Source organism: Tetranychus urticae, chromosome 1 (assembly GCF_039701765.1).
Source record: "Tetranychus urticae isolate SD_2017Ah chromosome 1, NJAU_TeUrti_SD_1.0, whole genome shotgun sequence".
NCBI lineage: Eukaryota > Metazoa > Arthropoda > Arachnida > Trombidiformes > Tetranychidae > Tetranychus > Tetranychus urticae.
Window position 1 is genome coordinate 30,821,312 of NC_142958.1, and position 23,248 is coordinate 30,844,559.

The window sequence follows — 23,248 nt, forward strand, 5'->3', positions numbered from 1 at the left end:
AATTGAGTAAAGAGTAACTCGCTCTTAAATTGCAACTTTTTAGTTAATTTTTAAACATCGCAAGTACTTGATGACAAAGTAGAGCTTAAATAAGAACGTTGTATAAAAAGCACATTGTATACTTTAATAAAACACCAAGTGATTGTAGAGTTTTAAAGATACACTATAAGCTTAATTACCGACTATTAAGTTTTATACAATGGTCATGTTTTGAAATATTGTTATTAGTATTAAGATAGTGGTAGTAGCACAAAAACATAATTACAGTTACATTAAAAGTATGAAGATGATGATTACGATGATAAACAGAATCTTTCAATAGCGATTTTGAAAAAAGTGTATGGCTTTAATTCGTATTATTTCTGCTTTCGTTCTTAGTCTTTCATGGGCTAATTGACATTAATTTGGTCTGAATTTGCCTTTCTCAAATAAAGTACATTTGGAGCTCTCATTGGACTAAACTTTTAATTAACAGGAGGTCACTCCCGTGTGCCAGAAAAAGTCCATTGATTGTATTCCTTGATGTTGCCCATTTCCTGAAACGTGTGGCTGCTGGTGAGATTGGTGTTGATTCGAGGAGCCATGCAACAATGAAGTTCGTGGAGTAGTTAGGGCCATAGGTAAAATTGATGAGATCGCAGCTGCTGAGTTGTTAATAGGTACTCCTTGATTGGGTCCGCCACTACTTGATGAGCTAAAATGTTTGCGATCAACATTACCACTCTTCTCGGTATTAAAATACTGAATACTTAAACTTCGATTTACTTGATTATTGTTAGTATTACCGTTGTTGTTGGCTGTGTGAGTACTACTGTTTCCACTCGATACAGTAGCATTAGAGTTTCCTGATTTTGAACTTTTCTTGGGAGGATTACGTCTGACTGGAGCGATACCATTATGCCTTTGAATGTGTGCTTTTAAATTGCCCTGAAAAGTTAAACAATACAACAAAAACATTAAATGTGTCTTCAGTGAACAATCAGAGAGAAAAGTATTAGCGCAAAAGTAAAATCAAATAAAATACGCTATAGATTGGATTTGCAAAACATTTTTCCTTTGAAATAGTACTTGATAAGATTCGCACCTATTTAAAGGAATGTTTTTTTTCACGAGGGTTGCAACAAAATTTACCAATGAACATCAGATAGCTTAATTAAGCAGGATACCTACACTTCATAGCAAAATAATAGATGAGCTGCAAACCTCAATGTGAATGCATGAACAAATATGGCTGCATTTTAATTTACTAGAGCCATTGTAAAAAATGATAATTTTCATACCTTTAAAGAGAAGGTTTTACCACAGAGTGGACATGGAAAATGATTATCCTTACTGTGGGTTCTCATATGAGTATTCATGTTACCCTTGAGACTGAAATCTCTACCACAGATACCACAAACATAGGGCTTTTCGTCGGAATGGACAGAGCGAACATGAGTCTTCAGATTACCTTTCAGAGTAAATCCTTTACCACAAGTTTGACAACGAAAGGCTCGCTCTCCCGTTTGTATCCTCATGTGTGCATCAGCATTCCCTCACTGAGGTGAGATAATTGTCACAAATGTGTATAAAAAACAGGAAAATAGTTAAAAAACTAAACCAAATGATAATCAACTGAAGGCAAAATTGGTTTCACTATTTTTTTATTTTATTTTGAGTCTGCTTTGATCAAAAATCGATTAAGAATCGATTAAAATCGAAATTATTTGTTTACCTAAATCAAAGTTTCGTTTTATTGGAACATCAAAAACCATTGAAACCATCAGATAACATTTCAATTGTGCCTAAATGGATACTCGAATTATTTTAATTGTTAGAGATTCTGTACAAAAAAGTCTTAACCAACCGAAACACTAACAAGCTTAATAAGATGAAGTCACTATTCTCGCACATTTTTGTGGCTAAAATGACTTTTGAGTAAACATAAGGCCTGGACATAGACGAGATATCGAGGTTTATCAATTTACTGCAAATTACAATTTAATATGGGCTGAAAACAGGTAATCAAACTTAATTGTAAATTGAAAATTTTAATCTAACTCGATATAATTCAAGGAGATGGCGCTTATAAATCAGCTGTAAATATTGACAGAACTGCGATTAATCATTAATGTAAACATTGGCTATTCTTGAGGCTATTATTAATTTTTGAACTTTTCAAACTATTTCATGATTTGCTGCTATCGAAAGTAATTTTAGTTTGTGATCTATTGGATTAGAACAGTTATGAACCATTCTGAACCTAATTTACAATGTACCACAGGGATTAAAGAATGTTTGCCTATCAAAAACTTGGAGGAACTGCTTTCTTGGAGTCCAGATCAATGTCCAAATATTACAAAATTAGTTTCTGATCTAGAGAATCATGTCTTCTTTGATGGCCCTAAAGTTATTGTCTGTCATGACATGAAAGGTGGTTATCTAGAGGATAGGTGAGGTCACTTTTAAACTTGCAAAGTTGTTTCTTTGGATTTTGTTTTGAGCTGAAAGTTTATTCTCTTTTTCATTTTGATTCCTTAGATTTATTGATGGAGATGATAACCATGAAGCTTATCGTTTCTTCCATTGGAATCTAGTTGACACCTTCATCTACTTTTCTCATTATTTCATTTCGATTCCACCAATCACTTGGATAAATGCCGCTCACGTCAATGGTGTTCCAGTTTTAGGCACAATAATAACTGAGGGTTCAATAGGTCGAGAACTTTGTGAAAAATTATTGAAATCGGATGATATAATCAACTCTGTTTGTGAAAAGCTCATAGCTTTAGCAAAACATTACAAAATAGAAGGATGGTTTATCAACATTGAAAATGAAATTGAAGAAAGTCTCATACCCAAGCTGATTCATTTCATAAAAACTCTTCAACGCTTGATTAAACAGTCAATTAACCAAGCACAAGTTTTGTGGTACGATTCAGTCACCATTGAAGGCTCCTTGAAATGGCAAAATTGTCTCAATAACCGGAATGTAGATTTCTTTCAGTCTTGTGATGGGATATTCCTTAACTATACCTGGAAGGATGACGATTTGAAAAATTCTCGAGACCTAGCATTGTCATTGGGTCGACTAAATGATGTTTATGTAGGAGTTGATGTTTTCGGACGAGGAATGTTTGGTGACGGAGGCTTCAAAACCAATCTAGCTATTGACAAAATTCGCGAAAATTTATTATCTATAGCAATTTTTGCTCCTGGATGGGTTTTAGAGATACTCGGTCCCAATGATTTTACCAATAATCAAATTAAATTTTGGCGTGAACTAAAACTGAAAATAAGACATTCTCCTAAAGTATTACCATTCTCTACGAATTTCTGTCAAGGATTTGGTTTATCTAAGTTTATAAATGGCTGTAAAGTGCAGGATAAACCGTGGTTTAATCTATCTCTTTCAAACACTACAACTCGTAATTATGTTGAAGATGAAATTTTTTTACAAGATGCTTTTGATGGTGGACACTCTATTAGAATGGTTGATTGGAACGAGCCTATTCTTAGTTGTTACTTTAATCTTGACTTTGGCTTGGTTATTGATCTTATCTACAAGGTTACCGGTAGCTCGAAAGCCCTCATGACACCTAAAATTAAAGTTCAATGTCGCAATTCAGAAGCAAACAAAACGTCTCCCGAAAGTGAAAATAGCTTTATCGAAAGAAAGTATGACTTCAATTATATTTCTGGTCTATTTATGCTAAAATTGAATTTATTTGTTTATCAACAGGATAGAGTGTGACTCGGCACTAGAAAATTTTGGAGATTCTCTTGCAAGCTGGCATCGAGCTCGCTTTTTGCTACCTGTTTCTAATGATCAAGTACTGACATCAATTTATGTAGAAAAATTTCCTTTATCTGGTGAATCGAAATTTCTTCTTGGTCTTTTAAAAATCTGTGTACCTGATGATGTTCAGTAGAAATAATTGTCAAGTAACATTTACAGCAAAACCAACAAATAAATTATCAATCAAACAAAAGGTGAATAATAGTGGTGATTTTACTTTATATTTATTTTGTCTAACAGTGTATCATATTTTTATTTTGCAGTTGCAAATTTAAGGATGACCAATTTACTCAAATCATGGATCTTCATCTCACAGAATCATAAATTTCTTTACACTAATTTATCACAAAAAATTAATTCCGGTTTACGAATATTTCTACAGATTCAGCAACCGTCTCGTAAAGCCATTCATCCATAACAGTGGCAATTTACCGTTTATGACGGGTACGGACTGTAAAAATTAGTTACAGACTTTTAATGTGGCTCGTAAAGTCTAGTCGCTGAATTAATGCTTTACAACCAAACATGATTGAATCAACAAGTTTATTCTGAAATAATAGTTTTATATTTTGTTGACATCATTTTTGTACTTTTAATTTAATGGAGTGAACAACCAATTTGTTTTCAAAACATTGAATATTTCAGATTAAAATTATTATATTTATAATAAATAATGTTTTGACCATTTTAACATCAGCCGAGATTAATATTTCATCCGTAATTTCTTTGTATTTTCCAGAAAAATGCGAATCTCTATTAGCTCCTGTAATCTGAATTGATGATACTAAATGTGTAAATATTTCCTTAAAATAAAAGTGAACATTTCTCGCGAATCGAAAATATCGTAAACACAAAATGAATTTCTAATTAGATTATCAAGCTTTATCGTCTGATGATAAATTGATTTATGTGATGGTTATATGAAAAAATATCAACAAAAAATTTTGAATTAAAATGAAGGACTATTTGACTGTCAATGTGAGCTTGTTAAAAGTTACTCGTGATTAGCGACTGATTATCACTTATTCGCACCAAATGATATCATCATTAGACTGAAAAGCAAGAAATTAAGCAAAAAAAAACAAAGAAAAATTAACGACATTTTTAATTAAATGGATTGATCAGTTTATAGAGAAATAAGTTAGAATTATGACAAGGTTGACAACAATTTAATAGCAATTTTTTTTGTTTTCTGGTTTAGAGTTAGATTTTATATATAAGAGTTTCTTAATTAGGAAATTTGATTATTACTGTTGAAGACAAAATCAATGGCTGCATTTAGTGATTCAGATGATTCAGTTAGCAAGTCTATCCGTCAACACATTTTTAAATTGTGTTCAGAGTTTTTGAGCTCTGCTTGGTCAAACCCAGAAAATATCACAATACAGCGACTAACGTAAGTTCAATTTCATTGATAATTTTGCATGAAAATATTCAGTGAATCTGTTAAATTCAATCAAGATTTGATAAAATTGATTGATCAATTTTTCAGAGGAGGAAGGAGCAATCGTATTTATCGCTGCAAAACAAGTGCAAGGGATTCAGCAAATGAAGTGATCTTCAGGTTCTATGGAAGTGATTTTCTCGAAGGGACAGAAGAATCAAAGAGATCAAGAACAAAAGAAACGTTGATTAGTTATATCATTTCAGAGAAACGGTTAGGTCCACATTTGATTGGAATATTCGATGGAGGACGAATCGAGGAATACATTCAGGTAAGGTTACATCTTTCCCATTAGCCATAAGTTGACTTGATGAGAGACTTTACATTTGTTGATGTTTTGTTAAACTCATTGTTATCAGTCTACCATTCCAACTCGTGAACAATATGAAGGACAATTGATGTTCAAAGCACTGGCTTATAAATTGGCCACCATTCATTCCTTGCGACTACCATTTTCTCATCGAGTCCAGTTAGATTTGACTGCAATGGTATCAGGTTTGACGAAGAGCACAGCACTTGCTGCTTACTTGAATGGATCCAAAGTCAATGCTTTCTCAGAGAAGCTATTAAATTTCAATTATGCCGAGGAATTAGATTTGTTGATTCCGTTGTTTACTCAAATACCTTCAAAAATTGTATTCTGTCATCAAGATCTGAATCGGTTGAACATTTTGATTAGAACAAGAAACAGTGACGATTCTTATAGAGGACAAAGCTCATCAACACTGAAGGAAGCTGCTAGCAAAATAATGCTTATTGATTACGAATGTGCTGGCTATTCTTACCGATGGGCTGATTTCGTTACCTTTTTCAGTGAAATTTGCTCTAATCGATGGCAGGAGAAAAAGCAATTCAGTTTCAGTGATTATCCAGGTCCAGATCGACGAACCTACTTTATAAAACACTATTTGAGTACATTGAATGAACTTCAATTGTTGGAGATGGCTGATTTGGATGCTGAATTTTCAAAGCTCATGAAAGAAATTGATTTCGGTGGAATGATCCTCAATTTGGTTAATGCTTTATGGAGACTCAACCATCCTAAAATTGACAGTGACTCTATGCTTTTTTTATGGGTAATGTTTCCATTCTTGCTTTTTATTGACCAGTCTAACCCATTGTTTTATATCTTATTCATATTTTTAGGAAGAAGCCAACTTCAGACTTGACCTTTACCTTGGACTGAAAGAATACTTTTTAAATAATTACAATAACTATTAGTAACTAGTCAAACAGTTTTTGTGTTTAAAAATTTTATTTTACTTGTTGAGTTTTTTATTTCTATTTTTTACCAATAAAATAATTTGTTTAAAAAATATGATGAGATTTAATTTAATGGCTTTGAATGTGATGGATTTGGAGAATGGCGCATTACAAGCAATTGGCAACGGTGGTCAAAGTCAAATGAGATGAAGATGAGGATGAAGAGGTGGTTAGTGAAGGTGATGATTGAGATGATAATGGTAAAAGTGTAAAACAATTTACGATAAAAAAATGAGGTATGAGAGTTTGAATGAAATAAAAATTAAGATGTTAGCCAAGTGCGATTCTAATAACCACCATCGTCACCTTGTCCGCCAGTTTCTCCCCATCCATCGGATCCACTATAACTATCCTCAAAGCTTCCGAAATTTCCTCCATAACCACCACCGTAGCTGCTTCCATAGTTGTTTTCGTATGGATTGCCATAATTTCCTCCTGAATTAGCACCATTGTATGGAGCAAAATCTGTAAAAGATTGATATTTATTAGTATTAATATGTAAAGAAATGAGGGAATCAAAAAAGTCGTAGATTGAATTGAATATATATTTTTGTTTAATATTTACCTGGAGTTTGATAGCTTTCAGATACTAGGTATTTAGAGTGATGATGAATCCTATTCATAAAAATAAAACAAAATAGTTAGTGATAATCCATTGGATCAATTACAATAGAGCTTTGTATTAAATTGAAAATGATTCAAGTTTAGGATCCATTGCGTCGTAACCTGATTATTTAAGATGATGTCATTGGACGGTGTTGCACATTATGATGGTGATTTTGGTGAATATAACTCTCCCTACTCAATCGCCTAACTCCATTTCCTTTGACTAGATCTTGTCTAGCGGCCAACCTCTGTAACCGAAAGGAAAAGTAACGGTCATTAGTTTTTGAGGCCTCAATTGAATTGATGACAAGATCAAGATACAGGAATAGGCAATCACTACTTTCCATTCAAGTTAATTGAAAAATCGTGGAAAGTATTGAGTACCTAAGGAGTTTCAAAATGATAATCAATAATCAACTAATGCTGGATGAAGGCATACTCAAGAAAATAATTTCAATTTCAATTTTTGAATGCAAGGTTGGTATCTGAAGTTGAATTAACTTTATAAAATGTTTCTTATCGTAAGGTCATTCTCTGCTATTCTCTAGTTTTTAGTATAATTAATTATTGATTATCAGTTTAGGATGCAAATGTAAAAAAATAAGATTCATACGCCAGAATTTGGATCCATGACAATGTGATTAGTTAGATGGAGGATATTTTTGGTACATGGGTGAAGATAAAGCTTAGCTGATGAGTGTTTAGGTGATGAAACCAGTTCACCTTTCAACTCAAAAGTTGATCCTGGATTAAGATCACAGGATGGTGTTCGACTCCTAAATTCACACCAAAAAGGAAGAGATAAAGATGAAGCTGAGGTTTAAAGTTAGGTCTCATTGAATAAAACATGAATCAAAGTTACTTGATAGAGTATCGTTGTCAATCTTCACAAAAAAGGTAAACATTATGAGAAATAAATAAACAAAACTTAACGTTGAAGCTTCAAAAATGTTTTTCAAATGTTGGTCACATCAAAAACGTAATTAACCCATTGGGTGAGGGCTTAAAAAACAACAGAATATTGGTCAATCCAATAAAAAAGTAATTTCGATTACAATTAATAAAAATTTGATAAAATCTGATAATACAATGTATAAATGAAATTCAACCCTGAAATAAGGGGATGTTGATAAAATTACCCGCGCTTATGCAAGCAAATCCCAAAGAAGATTATTTCACTTGTACTCGTGAAATATCAATCAGAATCATTACTAAGCTTGAATTTTTTATGGTTAAAGTCAGATTGTAAACATTGACAATAAAAGGACAAAATCGAAGTCATTGAATGAAAGTGCCCGATAAATAGTAAAAATAAGCTATTTCAACTGAATAACATTATCCTTGTTGATTTAACTGTCCAACGTCTATTCCAACCTTGATTGTTCAAGATAAATCGTTCAATGATAGATTATCCATCTGATTTCAATAAGATAATACACTTATATTTGTAATGATCGTGTCTACACTCATGTTAACATCAGGATCAGAGGTTAGTACAAATTTTTTTCAAGAGTTGCCTATGTCTTTAATTATAAAAGTGAACCAATGGGCTGGTTGACATTCAAGTTTTGTTTGGAAAACCGTGTTTTCATCTCAGAATTATATCGATAGTTTTAAAGATAAAAAGTCTTCCTTGACCTGATTAAATGTTAATTATACCCGAAGCTACTTGATATTCCTCTCAAGAGTTTAATAAACATGAAGTTAATCATCTTCTACCAGTTTTACTCAATCGTGTTTTCTTTCTGTCTTTCATTTATAGGAAGCATTGAAATGTTTACAAGACCATCGGACGAAGGACATCTGATCTTATTTGAAATATTTTATTGCATTTGTGATGCTCAAGTTTGGCCATATGAAGTGGATTCCATTAGTTTTGGGCAATCCATCGATTCACCTTAGCCCAGTTTTTTTTCTAACGAGAAAATTCGCTGGAAGCTTGAGGCTAGGTTAATTAAGATTTTCCGGTATTTGATCGTGAATACCCTTCATAGATAGCCATGAAGGAGTATATATTCTTGAACATTGTCTCCCTCGACGTGACCAGAGCATATTTATCTCCATTTTAAGCCCCTTTCACTAGACTCCCTCTAAAAGGCAACCCTTTATATAATTACAGCTGCCTCGTTCAAATCTCCAGATGATCTTCTGACTTGAATTGATTTACAGTAAACCTTTCAACATTGTTCAATATATACAGTTGAGATTTAATTTTGGTTCATACAATGACTGAAGTAATTGCGCCAAACTTTCAATCCAATATTACGAGGTAAGTTCTTGTGATTTCAGGATTAACAAGAATCAATTTTATTTACTTATGTGTCTGAATTGTAAATTTTTGTAATTTTGTGATTACTGTGATTCCATTCTAACTGATCATTTTCATTTCTTTTGTCAACTCTACCTATTTTAGATTAACTCGTGAGGAAGAGGAAGTTAATCAAGCAGTCGACAAGCTTCGTGAATTGTGTTTACAAGAAATTGCCGTCAATGGCCACCTGTATGATCCTCGAGATGCTAAAATCATTCGTTCCGATAAAAAAATGTCAATGATTACCTATTTAGAGTCACATTCATGGAGTATTCAAGATTCATTTGAAGCACTCAAAAATCACTGCCGATGGCGCAAGGAAAAATCGTTATGTGAACTTAAAGCTTCATCATTCCCTCGTGAACTTCATCTACACGGAATGTTTCATCCCTATGGTTATGATAAACTTGGCCATCCTTTATTATTCATTAGACTATCTACACAAACTGGACCTCGAGAACTAAATGAATTGGTTTTACAGCACTTCATTTGGGTCGGTGAATCAATGAGAGATAAAGTGATTGAGAGTGATAAACGATTCGCTTTAATCTACGATTGTCGTAATCCATCTGTTGACATTCGTTTAATCAAAGATATTCTGACAATCTACTCAACACGTTATCCTCTCTCACTTGCTTGGGTCGCTTTCATCGAGATGACAACATCATTCCGTTTAATGTTTCATGTGATCAAATTTTTCTTCCCTAAATACATTCGTAATCAAATGATGTCCATTGACAGATTTGCTCTTCGAGAATTGGTTGATGAAGATAATATTCCAACCTATCTTGGCGGTAATTCCACCGGAATGGATCAATGTGAATTAGACAATTGTCCTACCTTCCAAGAATATTCACAAACAGCTGGATTATCAAATGAACTTATAACAAAAGCAACCAAGCACTTTCAACAATTTGAAAGCTGATCGGTAATAAAGTCTCATCTTTCAAACCATTTCTCATCTCAATCAACAAATATTACTGTTAAATCAAAACAACACAATAACAAAATCATATTCACCTTTCATTATTTCCTTATGACCAATATTAAATTTAATCAACATTAAAATAACTTAACAATCATTTGCTTCTTTGCGTAACATTTAAAATGTTTCATTTGACTCAGCTAAGTTCAACAAACTTTACTCATGATTGAGATAGTCATTAAAATTATTTTCAACCTGGTCAAGTTCAAATATTTAACTCGAAACGTGCAAGCTGTTGAAAACAAGATGACGGTGTGAATGAGTTGATTGTTGTCAGTATTTCGTATCATTATTGCACTTTCACAGTCATTCGTGTTTACCCTTTAGCTAATTGTAAATTTCAATAATCTAAGGACAAATCACAATGAATATTAGTCAATACAAGGTAAATAATCAAGGGAAGGTTATTACACTTTCTTTCAATGAAACAATTAATAAATATTGAATGGCAATCAATGATGAAAAGGTTGACATTTTGTATAATTTTATTTGCTAGATGTCACCACAATCAGAGCACTTGTTTTAAAAATTAAACATTGAATTTGAAAGTTGAATAAAACTGAAAGTAACTTCCAATGAATTAATGAAAATTTCACCAAAATAATATTTAACTGAATGAATTAATCTTTTCTATTGTGTCTGAGAAGTCAAAAGAGGACAAATATAAAGGTATTTATGGGTTAATTTTGTTAATTACTTGTGATGAAAGTCTTTTCTTCTTTATTTCCAACTAATTTTAGAAACATTGAATCTATTTTATGAATGTATTGTAATTGTTGCGAAGGAACAATATAAATTGAAGACACATCCTGAACAAATTAACTAACTTTTATGAATAACATTTACTCGGTCTTTGCCCTTGAGTAAAAACTGAGAGCGAAAGGTAACCAAGTTGACCCACAAGCTATTAATCATATATCATTTATTTTTGTTGGCCTTTCTATTTTTTGCTGTTAGATGGAATCTATCATGTCCGTTATGGTTAATCATGTGATTATATTATTTGGTTCACTCTTAATTTACTCTAATATATTCTTAAATAAAGGAACTGGTTTTACAACTAAATAATGGCTAGAAGATGGTTTGTAAACCAGTACCAGTTAAGAATAACCAGAACTCTAAATATATGAAACAGAAAACGGTCAAGTTAAAAGTGAAATAGGGTCAAAAAAGAGAAAACTCAATTCCACTCTCATCTTTAACGGTGAAACTTCGGAATGGAAACGACTGATAACATGATGAAGATCAAGGGCAAGGTCTTTTTTAAGAAACTCCGTCATAGCCATCATCATAATTACTATCAATAAGAGGTAAGAGTAAGGGTAAAGCCTATTTGCACAAGAAAAATATCTAGTCTTTAGGATCTTAGTAAAGAGTAGGATCAGTAAAGAGTCGAGCGCGTTTTTTATTTCACAACTTTACACATGAAATTTTAAATCGTACTCTCACAATTGTGTGTTGATTAAAAGCAGAATAAAGTAACACTGAATCTCGACCACTTACAATTAACAATCAACAAAATTTTAATAAAAATTTCTGAATCTAAATTGTTTTATAAAAGTAATCACCGGGATTTGAACCCAAAATCTCAAGAATTATCACCTAACCTTTAACCTACTAGGCTAAGCCTGACTTATTATTTCTTTTATGTAAAATGATTTCTAATGAAAAAACATTCCGCAACATTAGTTCCCTTATGAGATGGCGTTAGAGGTGCACTTTGTGTATTTAGTCCGGGTGCCTATTTACACACGATTCTTGTGCAAATAGGCTCTACCAAGAGTAAGGTTTTACGGACTAAGGCGGGACTTAAAAATCACACACTTTCGCTAACCAATGGTAAAATTAATAATGAATGTTTTTTATCTGAAATTAATGATTAACCAGAATTTTCTCATCTCCTCTTTCAGTATTCATGGATTTGCTGTAATATTAGTAATTAAAAATTAGTTCAATCATGATTAACCTTAAATTTAATTTTAAAAGATTAACCTGATTGGATCTCAATTTAAATGTCCCATGTTGCCCCTCCTTAGTCCGTAAAACCTTACTCTTACCGTAAAATGATATTTAACGAGATTCATACTTTCATAGTCTAGATAAAATCTAGAAAGCATTGCTTTTATCTTCTAATGGACAGTTTTAATGTGTTTAAGTGAATTAATTCAATTTTTAGGTTAGTAAAGAAGTAGTACATTAAATTTACTAATTAGCTAATTGATTATTTATTCATCTACAGATATTTAACAGTTGAGATGCGAGATGTTTGTTTTTTAATGAAAACATTGGACTGGAAAAGCCGGTAAATCTTTAACCGAAACAGTCAGCTGGTGATGTCTTTGAATTGAACTGTTGTGACTGTAGATGTAATTTTTATTTACAATATTAATACCTGTTAACCTATTTTGGTCTTAAGTTAACATTAATATAAAAACTCATCTATTTTTACCCATTCGCCTGTTCTTTAAATATTAAAATCTCAGTTTGATAATATTAAGCAAAGTAATCTGATTTACATTGTCTCAAATTTTCTTTATTTGTTTTCTCATTGTTGTTGATCTCATCAATTTTAAACTTATTGACCGTGTTATCTTCAATTGCTCTTTCAACTTATCATGCAATCCTCTTAAAATCAGTGACAACACTTGTGGAAATATCTAATTCACCAAAACTAATATACAATATCATCTTATAAATCGTAGGTTGGACGGACCCATTTAAATTATTGTAAAGGATGGACAAAAACTATTTGTATACTCACGGAACATGGACTGGTGTGTGAACCGGCATTGGTACTGGTTGAGGAATGGGTACATGATGGTGTTTTGAATGAACAATTACTGTGGAAAATAAAAGATGGCCATTTAGTCAAATATTGATTATTGAAATGAAGGAAAGGATTTAATTTCGATCAATTACTTGGTGGTTGTTCCCATTCAATTGGTAAAGGCAATGGCAAAGGAATGGGGAATGGAAGTATTCCTTTCTTTGGTTTCAGATATTTAACAAGTAATCCAGCTCCAACTAAACCTTTGAGCAGAATCTTCTTCTTCAGTCTACTGGCAACAACGTAATCATGATAAAATGTGGAAGCAATCAAACATGCAAAGATTATGTTTAAAATTTGACGAGTCATATTTCTGGACAAATGAACCTGGACAAGTAAGATGAGAAAGATTCTGGTCACTTTGAGTATAATCCAAGCTTTAGTTGGTAATCCATGGTGATTTGGTTATCAATCATTGAATTATTTTTCATTTTTTTTTATTTTTCTGGTATTTTCTTAAAGGCTTACCTTTGGTCAACGTAATTATGGTTGGTTAAAATCCTGTGAAATCACTGTAAACACTAAACTTTGCACTGATCTAAAAATGAGAGTTTTTTTTGTAAATGATGGACACTAACGAACGAATAACGGAATAATCTTTGGCGCTGCTTTTTATATAAAGGGATGATCAAAGTCCAGTTGAATTTAGGCCAAAATGAAATGCGAATTCATACGGAGCATCCCTAATCGCAGGTCATTTCTTACTCTTGATTTTGAAGATGTTCCTCCGCCTTCCCTGACTCCCTTTAAGGCCCTTTCTTCATGATCATCTTTAACCTCATCATTATTCAATGGCTCATCCTCATCTTTATCTTTGTCTTCATCATCTTCTTTTAGTTACCTCAGTACTACACCTTCAGGATACATCTTTTAATCGCCAATCTAAATTTAACCGGGAATTTTTTCTTACTGTTTCCACCGTCAACTTAAATCATAATTTCATCATCTCATTAGGGGACTTTCTCAGAACTTGTTCATCGAAAACATGAAACATTAATCCATCTCTTCAAAATTCACCAACAATCCGCTATTTTCAGGGTAAATTTCCGATGGACGAAAGAGTAATCTAAGATTAAGGATATCCCTTAAGATTACAGTAATTGTAATTCAGTTTTGGTTTTCCTTGTTCCTCGTTTTATTTTTGTTCATATTGCAAGCTATAAGTATTTCCTTTATTAATTGCTGTCTCTGATTCAAATACAAGTTTCTAGCCGTAGACTTTGCTCTGTATTGAACAGTATTGAATTATTGCATCTTATTGGTATAATCAATATTGATTAGAAAGTAATGTTTGAACTAAAATAAATAAAAATATTTGATCTAAATTCAAGAAAGGAAAACGGATTCTAATTTACTTTATTAAACCCAAATTCAGACCAATATTCTGATTTTAGGTCGATTCGATTAACTTAATTTAAGTTGAACCAGTCGAAATTTAAATTAATTTAGATGTGTTGAAATGCCAGTTTCATCTCGATATGATTAAAAATCAAATCACTTCTACAGATTTCATCAGCTGGACAATATTATTCCAAGTTTCTTATTAATCATTAAGCAAGAAATTCTTCTCAAGCAATAAAAATGGTTTCACCAATAAATTACAACCAATTAAGACGGATTAACTTTAATTTGGAGCAAATTAAGCAACCTGTCAAAGTAAAAGTGGTTTGCAACAAACTGAAAACACTAAATATAAGTGGTGTTTGGACACCAGACAACACAAGTCTCTTGGTCAACGGTTAAGTGGAATCCTATTGTAGAATCAATTTATAGATTGGATTAATAAATTCAAGCATGTTTGAGAAGAATGATACGGTTGAGACTCTGAACTTCAGAGTTCCTGAAAATTCAGCAATTATACTTGGCCTTCACACTGACATGAGAAATTTCTGGAAGAAGCAATCGATAAACTGATAGCTCTTATTTTTGGAAAGTTTCAAAATTGATAAAAGCAAAAAACTGCTTTATGTTAAAGAGTTAGTATTCTTGAGGTCACAGTAGTTGACCAAAGATTATTAGTTTAGTTAAGTTGCTTTTAATCACATTTTATCGGTATTAAGCACCAGGCCATAATCACAGTTCACTTGAAAATAATCAAACATAGATGAGAAAACAAACGTGTTTAAGATAATGCCATTACTAAATGACTAACCAGAATTTTCTCGAACTTTCAAGCTAAAAGATGCTTCAGATGACTCAAATTGTTGCTTTTCAAATTGAAACGCATATTAAAGGATAGTAAAGAATAGAAATAGACTTTTGTTAATTAATAGGAACTATTAAGAGTCAATGGTAATTAAGAAAAATTAATAAAAGCAAATTAAACTTGAATTAAAAACAAAGATAAATTACAATAGTTTATTTGTTCTCTTCTCTTACAAACAAGGTGGCGATAGCAGCGGTCACAGGAAAAAGGGATTGAAATGGGGGGAAAAAATCTAGAAGTTTACAGAAGATTCGAGAGAAAGTTAGTTTATATATAAAGGAGCGTATTAATCCGTTTCCTGTAGTTTCATTTAAATCTAACCAAAGCGCATTGTGAATAAAGCCATTGTTCATCTCACATTTCCACACCTTACCAAACAATTTTCTTGCAATTGCTTTAAATTGTTATTATTCAATTGTTCTCAATTAATTTTTTATTTGTGATTACTTTGTTTGTTTCATTTACCGGTATCTATCAAAATGCCCGAAGAAACTATGAGTGTCGAGGAACCCGAAACCTTCCTTTTCCAAGCTGAAATCGCCCAGTTGATGACTTTGATCATCAACACATTCTACTCAAACAAAGAAATTTTCCTTCGTGAATTGATCTCCAACTCCTCCGATGCTCTTGATAAGATTCGATATGAATCTCTTACTGATCCTTCTAAATTGGATAGTGGTAAAGAACTTTACATCAAGATTGTCCCCAACCAAGATGAACGCACCCTTACCATCATCGATACTGGTATTGGTATGACTAAGGCTGACCTCATCAACAACTTGGGTACCATTGCTAAATCTGGTACTAGAGCTTTCATGGAAGCCCTTCAAGCTGGTGCTGATATTTCTATGATTGGTCAATTCGGTGTTGGTTTCTACTCTGCTTACCTAGTTGCCGATCGGGTTGTTGTTACCTCTAAGCACAATGATGATGATTGTTATACTTGGGAGTCAGCTGCTGGTGGTTCATTCACTATTAAGAAATCTGTTGACCCAGAGCTCACTCGTGGTACCAAGATTGTTTTGTTCCTCAAAGAAGATCAATCTGACTATCTCGCTGAGAAAAAGATCAAAGAAATTGTGAAGAAACACAGTCAATTTATCGGATATCCTATCAAGCTTGTTGTTCAGAAAGAGCGAGAAAAGGAAGTTTCTGATGATGAAGCTGAAGATGAAAAGAAAGAAGACGAAGAAGAGAAAAAAGAAGAGGAGAAAAAAGATGATGAAGAACCCAAAGTAGAAGACGTCGAAGATGAAGACAAAAAGGACAAGAAAAAGAAAAAGAAGGTTACTGAAAAGTACATTGAAGATGAAGAACTTAACCGAACTAAACCCATTTGGATGCGAAACCCTGATGACATCTCACAAACTGAATATGGGGAATTCTACAAGAGTCTTACCAATGATTGGGAAGAACATCTCGCCGTGAAACATTTCTCAGTCGAAGGTCAACTCGAATTCCGAGCTTTACTCTTTGTTCCTAAGAGAGCTCCATTTGACCTTTTCGAAAATAGGAAACAAAAGAATAACATTAAATTATATGTACGAAGAGTATTTATTATGGACAATTGCGAAGACTTAATTCCAGAATACCTCAACTTTATCAAGGGTGTGGTTGACTCTGAAGATTTACCTTTGAACATTTCTCGTGAAATGCTCCAACAAAATAAGATTTTACAAGTTATTAGAAAGAATTTAGTTAAGAAATGCTTGGAATTATTCGAAGAAGTAGCCGAGGATAAGGAAGCTTACAAGAAGTTCTATGAGCAATTCAGCAAGAACATCAAGCTTGGTATCCATGAAGATACTCAAAACCGAAAGAAACTTGGTGATCTCCTTCGTTATTATACTTCTGCCTCTGGAGATGAAGTATGCTCTCTTAAAGAATATGTATCCCGAATGAAAGAAAACCAAAAATCAATCTATTTCATCACTGGTGAATCTAAGGAACAAGTTGCTGCTTCTGCATTTGTTGAACGTGTTCGAAGCCGTGGTTTTGAGGTTGTTTACATGGTTGAGCCCATCGATGAATACTGTGTTCAACAACTTAAAGAGTATGATGGTAAACCATTAGTTTCAGTTACCAAAGAAGGTCTTGAACTTCCTGAAACCGAGGAAGAAAAGAAGAAACGTGAAGATGACAGGAAAAAATTCGAGACCCTTTGCAAAGTTATGAAAGATATTCTTGATAAACGAGTCGAGAAAGTCACTATTTCTAATCGTCTGGTCACTTCTCCATGTTGTATCGTCACAAGTCAGTATGGTTGGTCAGCCAACATGGAACGTATTATGAAAGCTCAGGCTCTCCGGGATACATCCACAATGGGATACATGGCTGCTAAAAAGCATCTTGAAATTAACCCAGATCATTCAATCATTGAAAGTCTCAGAATTAAAGTTGAAGCCGATAAGAATGACAAATCAGTCAAAGATTTAGTCATGTTACTTTTCGAAACTGCCCTCCTCTGCTCTGGCTTCTCTCTCGAAGATCCACAACGTCATTCCTCTCGCATCTATCGCATGATTAAACTTGGTCTCGGTATTGATGATGATGAAATTGCTGTCGGAGGTGATAAAGTAGATGAAGCTGAAATGCCTCCTCTGGAAGGTGATGCAGAAGATGCTTCACGAATGGAGGAAGTTGATTAAATCATTCATTTTCCCTAATTTTTTTTGCCCATGAAAGTAGCTTCTCAATGGATAATCCTAATTAATCAAACAGTTCTAAATATTGTTTTTATTCTATAATTGTCTTTTGTATTCATTGTTAACTACTTTCTATCTCATCCCTTTTTCAATCAAATTGTCATAAAATGTCAACCAACCCAACTCCCTTAATTTTTGTTAGTTAAACAATTAAACAAATTTCATTTAACAAAAAAACATTATTTATTTATCCTCGCAAATATCTCAATTAAAATATTCATTTTACATTTTATAAATTGAGCTTGTTATTAGCATTGATTATTGCCTTTATTCCCATATTTACGTCTTAATTTAGAGATCACGGTTGTATAAACTTGATTGTTGCGTTTAATGAAAGGAGATCTTCTCTTCTGATCTTCTGGGTCAATATGTTTAATACCAGGAGCATGAACCAAGAATGCATTGTCCAAAATCAAAAGATCATAGTTGAGTAAACACATTTCAAACATCTGAAAACGACAAGACAAAGAAAATGATTAGACTCCGGAGAATTGAATGATAACCATGTGGTTATGAGCACAAAATAGATTCAATATTTACCTGAGACATTTTATCTCGTTTACCTTCCCATGTTAATCTCTCATCGTAAAGAGGTTCAGCGTTAGTTCCAATATAAAGTGGTTCCCAAGTACTTCGAGTTCTAAGTCTTTTAGCAGATCGGAAAATATTCAGTGAATCATTACTTGGAATAGATTCAATCCATTTATCACGATCAGGGAAATTTTGACAGATATCACAAACCCATTTGTGGAAGAAAATAGCTTCACCTGGAAATAAGAATAGAAAATATGTAAGCAAAATTGAAAAATTGTTTTCGTTTTAAATTTTCATAATATTCTTCTCAAATTATTTACCTTTTTTGACCAACTGAATCAAATCATTTTTCGTTAAAGGTGGCTCGACTCCGGCATTAACCTCGAAAATGGGTAAAACATACACATGAGGCACATTTTGGTTAGCAAGTGGCACTAAATTAGCTTTCTCTCGATCTAAATACTCTTTGAACATTTTAACAACATTGATACTTGGATAGAGTTCAATATCAGAAGCAAGCAAATATTTTGTTTTCACATTTAATCGAGCAACATTACGGGCAACATTTATCGGGTACGGAAGCTTGTTTTTAAATCGATAGAGACTCGGATGTTTTGCAAAGAAATCTTCATATGTTGCTTGACAATTGAACTCGGTTAAATTAACATAATCTTCTGGATAAGTTACTTTGTCTTTATCTGGTCCATGGTTAATATCATAAATAAAATGCCAAGTAACATTACGAGCAACACATTCATGTCGACAAGTTCTCATAAAATAAATCAATTCAAGAGAAATGGCAATATCATCACCAGGTGCATAAACTCCAACCGATATTGGACCATCCCAACGTTTACAAAGAGCCTCAACGTGATTTAAAAATTCAAAAGTCCCTTGGGTAGTTAAGGTAACACTGACATCATTCTGGCTTTCATTGGCACTTAATTGAAGGTTATTTATCTTTGTCTCTGGCAGGATGTAATTCTTTATCACAATGTAACTATTACGTTGCTCTGTTGTCCACCATGCACTCCTTTGTCTGTATGTTAATTGAGATATTGTTGGTGCATTAAGAGATTCAGAGGCAACCATAGCTGCGCCAACGGCCGCAACCGCTGCTGCTTCACCCTTTTCACCATTGGTGAGCAGAGCATTTGAGGAAAATTTTAAACTTCTAGAGTCATCCGATATTGAAGAAATAATTTGCTGTTGAAGAAAAAAGAAATTAGTTAATTTGTTCAACTGAGTATAGTAAGTAATATTTACCTTTGATTGGGGATCATCTTGAAGCAAAGGTGATGGTCGGATATTCAATATACATGCCGCTGGCTTCGAGATAAAGTGGAATGACAAAAGTTGATAAAAGGCAAGGACTACATTCACCGTGATCAGAAGTTTGAGAAGATTACGAGAATCTAATCGAGCTAAGGATAACCATAATCTCATGATTATTTTATTATGAGAAGCTTTGGACTCGCTTTCTCTCAATATCTCGTATTTAGCCAGATTCAAAAATAGATTATATTCTTGGTTGAACGGTGTTGTTGTACAAATTGAGTGATGATGTTGATGACGAAAGTGAAAAATGGAAGGATGATATCAATAAATATTTTAAGTGAATAAATAGGCGAGCAATTATGAAAATTGGAAGAATCAAAGTGGCGGAAGATGTGGAAAAGACTAAAGTTTCAGTGAACGTGATAAACTTAAGGCAGAAAATATTTCGGACGATTGGATCACAGAGCTGCACCAAAAATTATATAAAGCACACCTAGACTTTTTTATTGCCAGATTGTTAACTTTTGATGACACCGAAGAAAACGTAAATTAAAGTTGCATTGAATATGAGTTTAACATTGAGATGGTAGCCTGTATAGCTGATAATGGTGATGAAAGCAATAAAGTCAATCAAACTTGTAAGTTACCAGATGCATTAGAACCATGGCTAATAAGTTATAACCATTTGATAATAAAAATAATTTCACTCGATGAAGAAAATCACATTGATCAGGATGTATATTCTAGATTAATGACACTTTTTACCAATATTTTAATCACAACAGGAATGGTTGAGTAGTGATGAAAAGATAAGATACAATTCCAACGTTGAACCCAAACAATAGACTCTTATTAGTATTGGTTATAAACAGCATTTTTGGTAGGGACAAGCTGATTTGCCCATTTGAATTCCTATATTAGATGAAAAAAAATGAAAAATAGGTAACTTGTAAATAGTAACTTGGAGGTGTCGAAGGTAACGAAGACAAGAAATGATATAAACAATTTCACACAATAATCAAGTGTTTCAGGCCAAGTGTATTTGTGGACAAAAAGGTTAGTAAAAGGTAAGGTTGGACTGGTTCTGGTTAAAAAAACTTGAAGGAATGGTCTCAACAACTAAAGAAAAACATATGACAAGGACAGGTAAAGGATGGGATCTGGCAAACACAGATATAAACAATAACGAGTTCAGTCACAAACAAACGAAATATTTTGACACCAGGTCAACCAATAAGAGTAAAGAAAGCAGATTAAATGTCTATTCTTACCTAGCAATGGTCAGGCGAAGGTTACTATGTTGACTTGAAATCGGGTAGAGAGATATAAAGCTGTTTGACCAGCGGATTAGACGGATAGAAGAATCAGAGTAAAGAGAGTTTAATCCATCCGATTAAGTATTGAGACCAGTGGCAATTTGATGGGCATTAGGAAGTATTGGTGTTGGTTTTAATTAAAGATGGCAAGTTTAATGATGAGAGAAGAAGAAAAATAATAAATAAAAAAATGAAATAACTAATAATAAGTAGTTGTTGCTTTGAAAAGAAAGCTTCTCATGCTATGTTGTTGTCCTATCCTTACAGTCAACAAAATCTTCTCTCTTTTTTTTCTCACTTGTCTTTTTCTGTCTCTCCCCAACGCCTCTTGGAGTGAGTCTTATTCAAAACATGATGATCAAAATGAATGACTGGAAGATTGAAAGTTGGGAAAAGAAAGGTAAAAGATGATTATAACCGAAATATCCTGGAGGCTAACAATTTTGGAAAAATTTTGATGATATGGCAAGTACCAGTGGAAGGATTGATGTTAAGGTAAGGTCGTTAGCCAACATGGAGCCATGAAAATGATCAGCATCTTCATCCCCTCCTCTTTAAGACTGGCTATCTTACCCTTTCCTTTCATCCCAACTTCCAATCTTCACCTGATCATCATTATAACCATCATTAAACACCGAGAACAACAATAACAACATGGACATGGACAACATCAACAACAGGAGCAACAACAGCAACATAAGCATTGCGCTATTATGGATATAATTTTAATAAAACATCAATATATTAGTTGATTCCGCTTCAACAATCAATGGTTTAATGTTAATAACGATTTTCATTATCACAATGTTGATGAACCATGTTAACATCATTTCCGTTTAAAGGTTCAAGCTCATCAGGATTCAAGTTGAATCTACCATTTGTACCTTCAATTTTTTATATTAATTTTGTCTTCTCTAAATGAATCTTCAGCTATTAATAATTATATTCCTGGTTAGTCCAAGAAAAGACGAATCGATGGATTTTTTTTCAACTCTAAATGATCAATTGAAATATTCAATTTATTTTATCCGTTATTGATAGTTATCATAGCCACATAATTATCCTGTTAATTTCCCCTTTACCTGCAAATGGTCGTTTGCATGTTTACAGTTTAATTGCATCGATTAATATGGCAAATCTAATGGTAATAATTAAAATCATTACAACTCTTCTATGTAATGAATAGCAATAAAATTTTGATCAAGTCCAAGTTGATTCATTTTCAGAGTTACTTGCGCTTTGCCTGTGCTTGGTTAATTATTTTCACTGTTGTTAGTACCATTCAGTTAATTATTTAATTTCTGGTGCCTCTTCAATCGGAAATATCCTTGACAATCGGAGTTGATTGTGAAAAATATTCATTATTAGCAATAATTTATAGCTATCCATCAAAAAATATAGTTTTAAGGTAAACTTGAGAGGTTCATTTGAAATTGCTCAATTGAATTACAATCAAAATACATCTGCTGATACATCATCATAACTACTTTTTACAATCAAGGTTAAACTGTAATAACCAGTCAAAGTGATGGACAATTGAAAGTATAGTTGAACAATGATTTAACCATTGATCAATGTCAGTTGACTTGAGATTCAACATTCGATTCTTATTATCATGCTTTTGTTAATTCACTTTTATTTGTAAAGGTAAATGGAAATGTAAATTTTAAAAATAAATTTCAATACAAATGGTGATTTAATTAGATTAAGGTTGAGTCAATAAAAATGCGTTTAATTGTGATCAAGAATCTTGAATACTGAATGTTAAGTAAGAAGTAAAAAGTTAACCAAAGAAAAGTGATTTAAAACCAGAATCTCTGGTTTAAACCATTTTTGGGTTCAACACTGATATCAATTGAACTTTCTAATTCTCACCTTGCAGCAATCAGGTTAATGACTGCGTTTGAGCTTTAATTTATTTTAAATTGTCTATTTTCAATTTGTCTTTTTGTCTTTTCAACACTTTCAGCCTTTTAATTGTTTCTCATTCATTCT

The 23,248-nt window shown here is 32.8% G+C and overlaps 7 protein-coding genes, 1 long non-coding RNA gene and 1 other non-coding gene across 12 annotated transcripts; 6 read left to right on the forward strand and 3 right to left on the reverse strand.

Annotated features, from left to right (window-relative positions):
• Positions 1-98: 98 nt before the first annotated feature.
• Positions 99-1,624, reverse strand: LOC107361604 (uncharacterized). The gene is made up of 2 exons (XM_015928441.3): positions 1,281-1,624; positions 99-927 (listed from the first exon to the last, which is right to left on the reverse strand). The coding sequence occupies exons 1-2, from the start codon at positions 1,515-1,517 to the stop codon at positions 469-471; spliced, it is 696 nt and encodes a 231-aa protein (XP_015783927.2). The 5' UTR covers positions 1,518-1,624; the 3' UTR covers positions 99-468.
• A 495-nt stretch (positions 1,625-2,119) lies between these two features.
• On the forward strand, positions 2,120-4,469 carry ENGase (cytosolic endo-beta-N-acetylglucosaminidase). Its single transcript, XM_015928434.3, has 4 exons — positions 2,120-2,432; positions 2,521-3,657; positions 3,722-3,972; positions 4,042-4,469. Exons 1-3 carry the CDS (start codon positions 2,227-2,229, stop codon positions 3,909-3,911), a joined length of 1,533 nt encoding a protein of 510 aa, XP_015783920.2. The 5' UTR covers positions 2,120-2,226; the 3' UTR covers positions 3,912-3,972; positions 4,042-4,469.
• A 563-nt stretch (positions 4,470-5,032) lies between these two features.
• LOC107361602 (choline/ethanolamine kinase) lies at positions 5,033-6,482 on the forward strand. Its single transcript, XM_015928437.3, has 4 exons — positions 5,033-5,174; positions 5,271-5,493; positions 5,582-6,298; positions 6,369-6,482. Exons 1-4 carry the CDS (start codon positions 5,047-5,049, stop codon positions 6,441-6,443), a joined length of 1,143 nt encoding a protein of 380 aa, XP_015783923.2. The 5' UTR covers positions 5,033-5,046; the 3' UTR covers positions 6,444-6,482.
• A 43-nt stretch (positions 6,483-6,525) lies between these two features.
• Positions 6,526-13,790, reverse strand: LOC107361605 (uncharacterized). Of its 3 annotated transcripts, XR_001568534.3 has the most exons (7): positions 13,683-13,790; positions 13,307-13,541; positions 13,149-13,227; positions 7,705-7,867; positions 7,212-7,339; positions 7,051-7,100; positions 6,526-6,950 (listed from the first exon to the last, which is right to left on the reverse strand). XR_001568534.3 is itself a non-coding variant. In XM_025160681.2 (6 exons), the coding sequence occupies exons 2-5, from the start codon at positions 13,521-13,523 to the stop codon at positions 7,083-7,085; spliced, it is 477 nt and encodes a 158-aa protein (XP_025016449.1). In that variant the 5' UTR covers positions 13,524-13,541; positions 13,683-13,790; the 3' UTR covers positions 6,526-6,950; positions 7,051-7,082. The 3 variants fall into 3 exon arrangements, 2 of the variants coding, with proteins under 2 accessions (XP_025016449.1, XP_015783928.1); XM_025160681.2 differs by lacking the exon at positions 7,212-7,339; XM_015928442.3 differs by lacking the exons at positions 7,212-7,339; positions 7,705-7,867.
• On the forward strand, positions 9,240-10,484 carry LOC149094949 (motile sperm domain-containing protein 2-like). The gene is made up of 2 exons (XM_025160680.2): positions 9,240-9,360; positions 9,505-10,484. Exons 1-2 carry the CDS (start codon positions 9,317-9,319, stop codon positions 10,325-10,327), a joined length of 867 nt encoding a protein of 288 aa, XP_025016448.1. The 5' UTR covers positions 9,240-9,316; the 3' UTR covers positions 10,328-10,484.
• LOC107361603 (uncharacterized) lies at positions 10,918-14,548 on the forward strand. 2 transcript variants are annotated; one of them, XR_016198032.1, is made up of 3 exons: positions 10,918-11,056; positions 13,090-13,600; positions 13,677-14,548. It is a non-coding gene; the product is annotated as an uncharacterized LOC107361603 (transcript). The 2 variants fall into 2 exon arrangements; XR_016198033.1 differs by having other exon boundaries at positions 13,090-13,549.
• LOC149094950 (uncharacterized) lies at positions 11,562-12,764 on the forward strand. Its single transcript, XR_016198034.1, has 3 exons — positions 11,562-11,697; positions 12,482-12,563; positions 12,627-12,764. It is a non-coding gene; the product is annotated as an uncharacterized LOC149094950 (long non-coding RNA).
• Positions 14,549-15,732: 1,184 nt separating the features above from the next.
• Positions 15,733-18,302, forward strand: Hsp83 (Heat shock protein 83). Its single transcript, XM_015928432.3, has one exon. The coding sequence runs from the start codon at positions 15,900-15,902 to the stop codon at positions 18,066-18,068; it is 2,169 nt and encodes a 722-aa protein (XP_015783918.1). The 5' UTR covers positions 15,733-15,899; the 3' UTR covers positions 18,069-18,302.
• Positions 18,290-21,721, reverse strand: LOC107361600 (beta-1,4-glucuronyltransferase 1). Its single transcript, XM_015928435.3, has 5 exons — positions 21,209-21,721; positions 19,926-20,849; positions 18,980-19,865; positions 18,666-18,892; positions 18,290-18,574 (listed from the first exon to the last, which is right to left on the reverse strand). Exons 2-5 carry the CDS (start codon positions 20,103-20,105, stop codon positions 18,374-18,376), a joined length of 1,494 nt encoding a protein of 497 aa, XP_015783921.1. The 5' UTR covers positions 20,106-20,849; positions 21,209-21,721; the 3' UTR covers positions 18,290-18,373.
• Between the last annotated feature and the right edge of the window lie 1,527 nt (positions 21,722-23,248).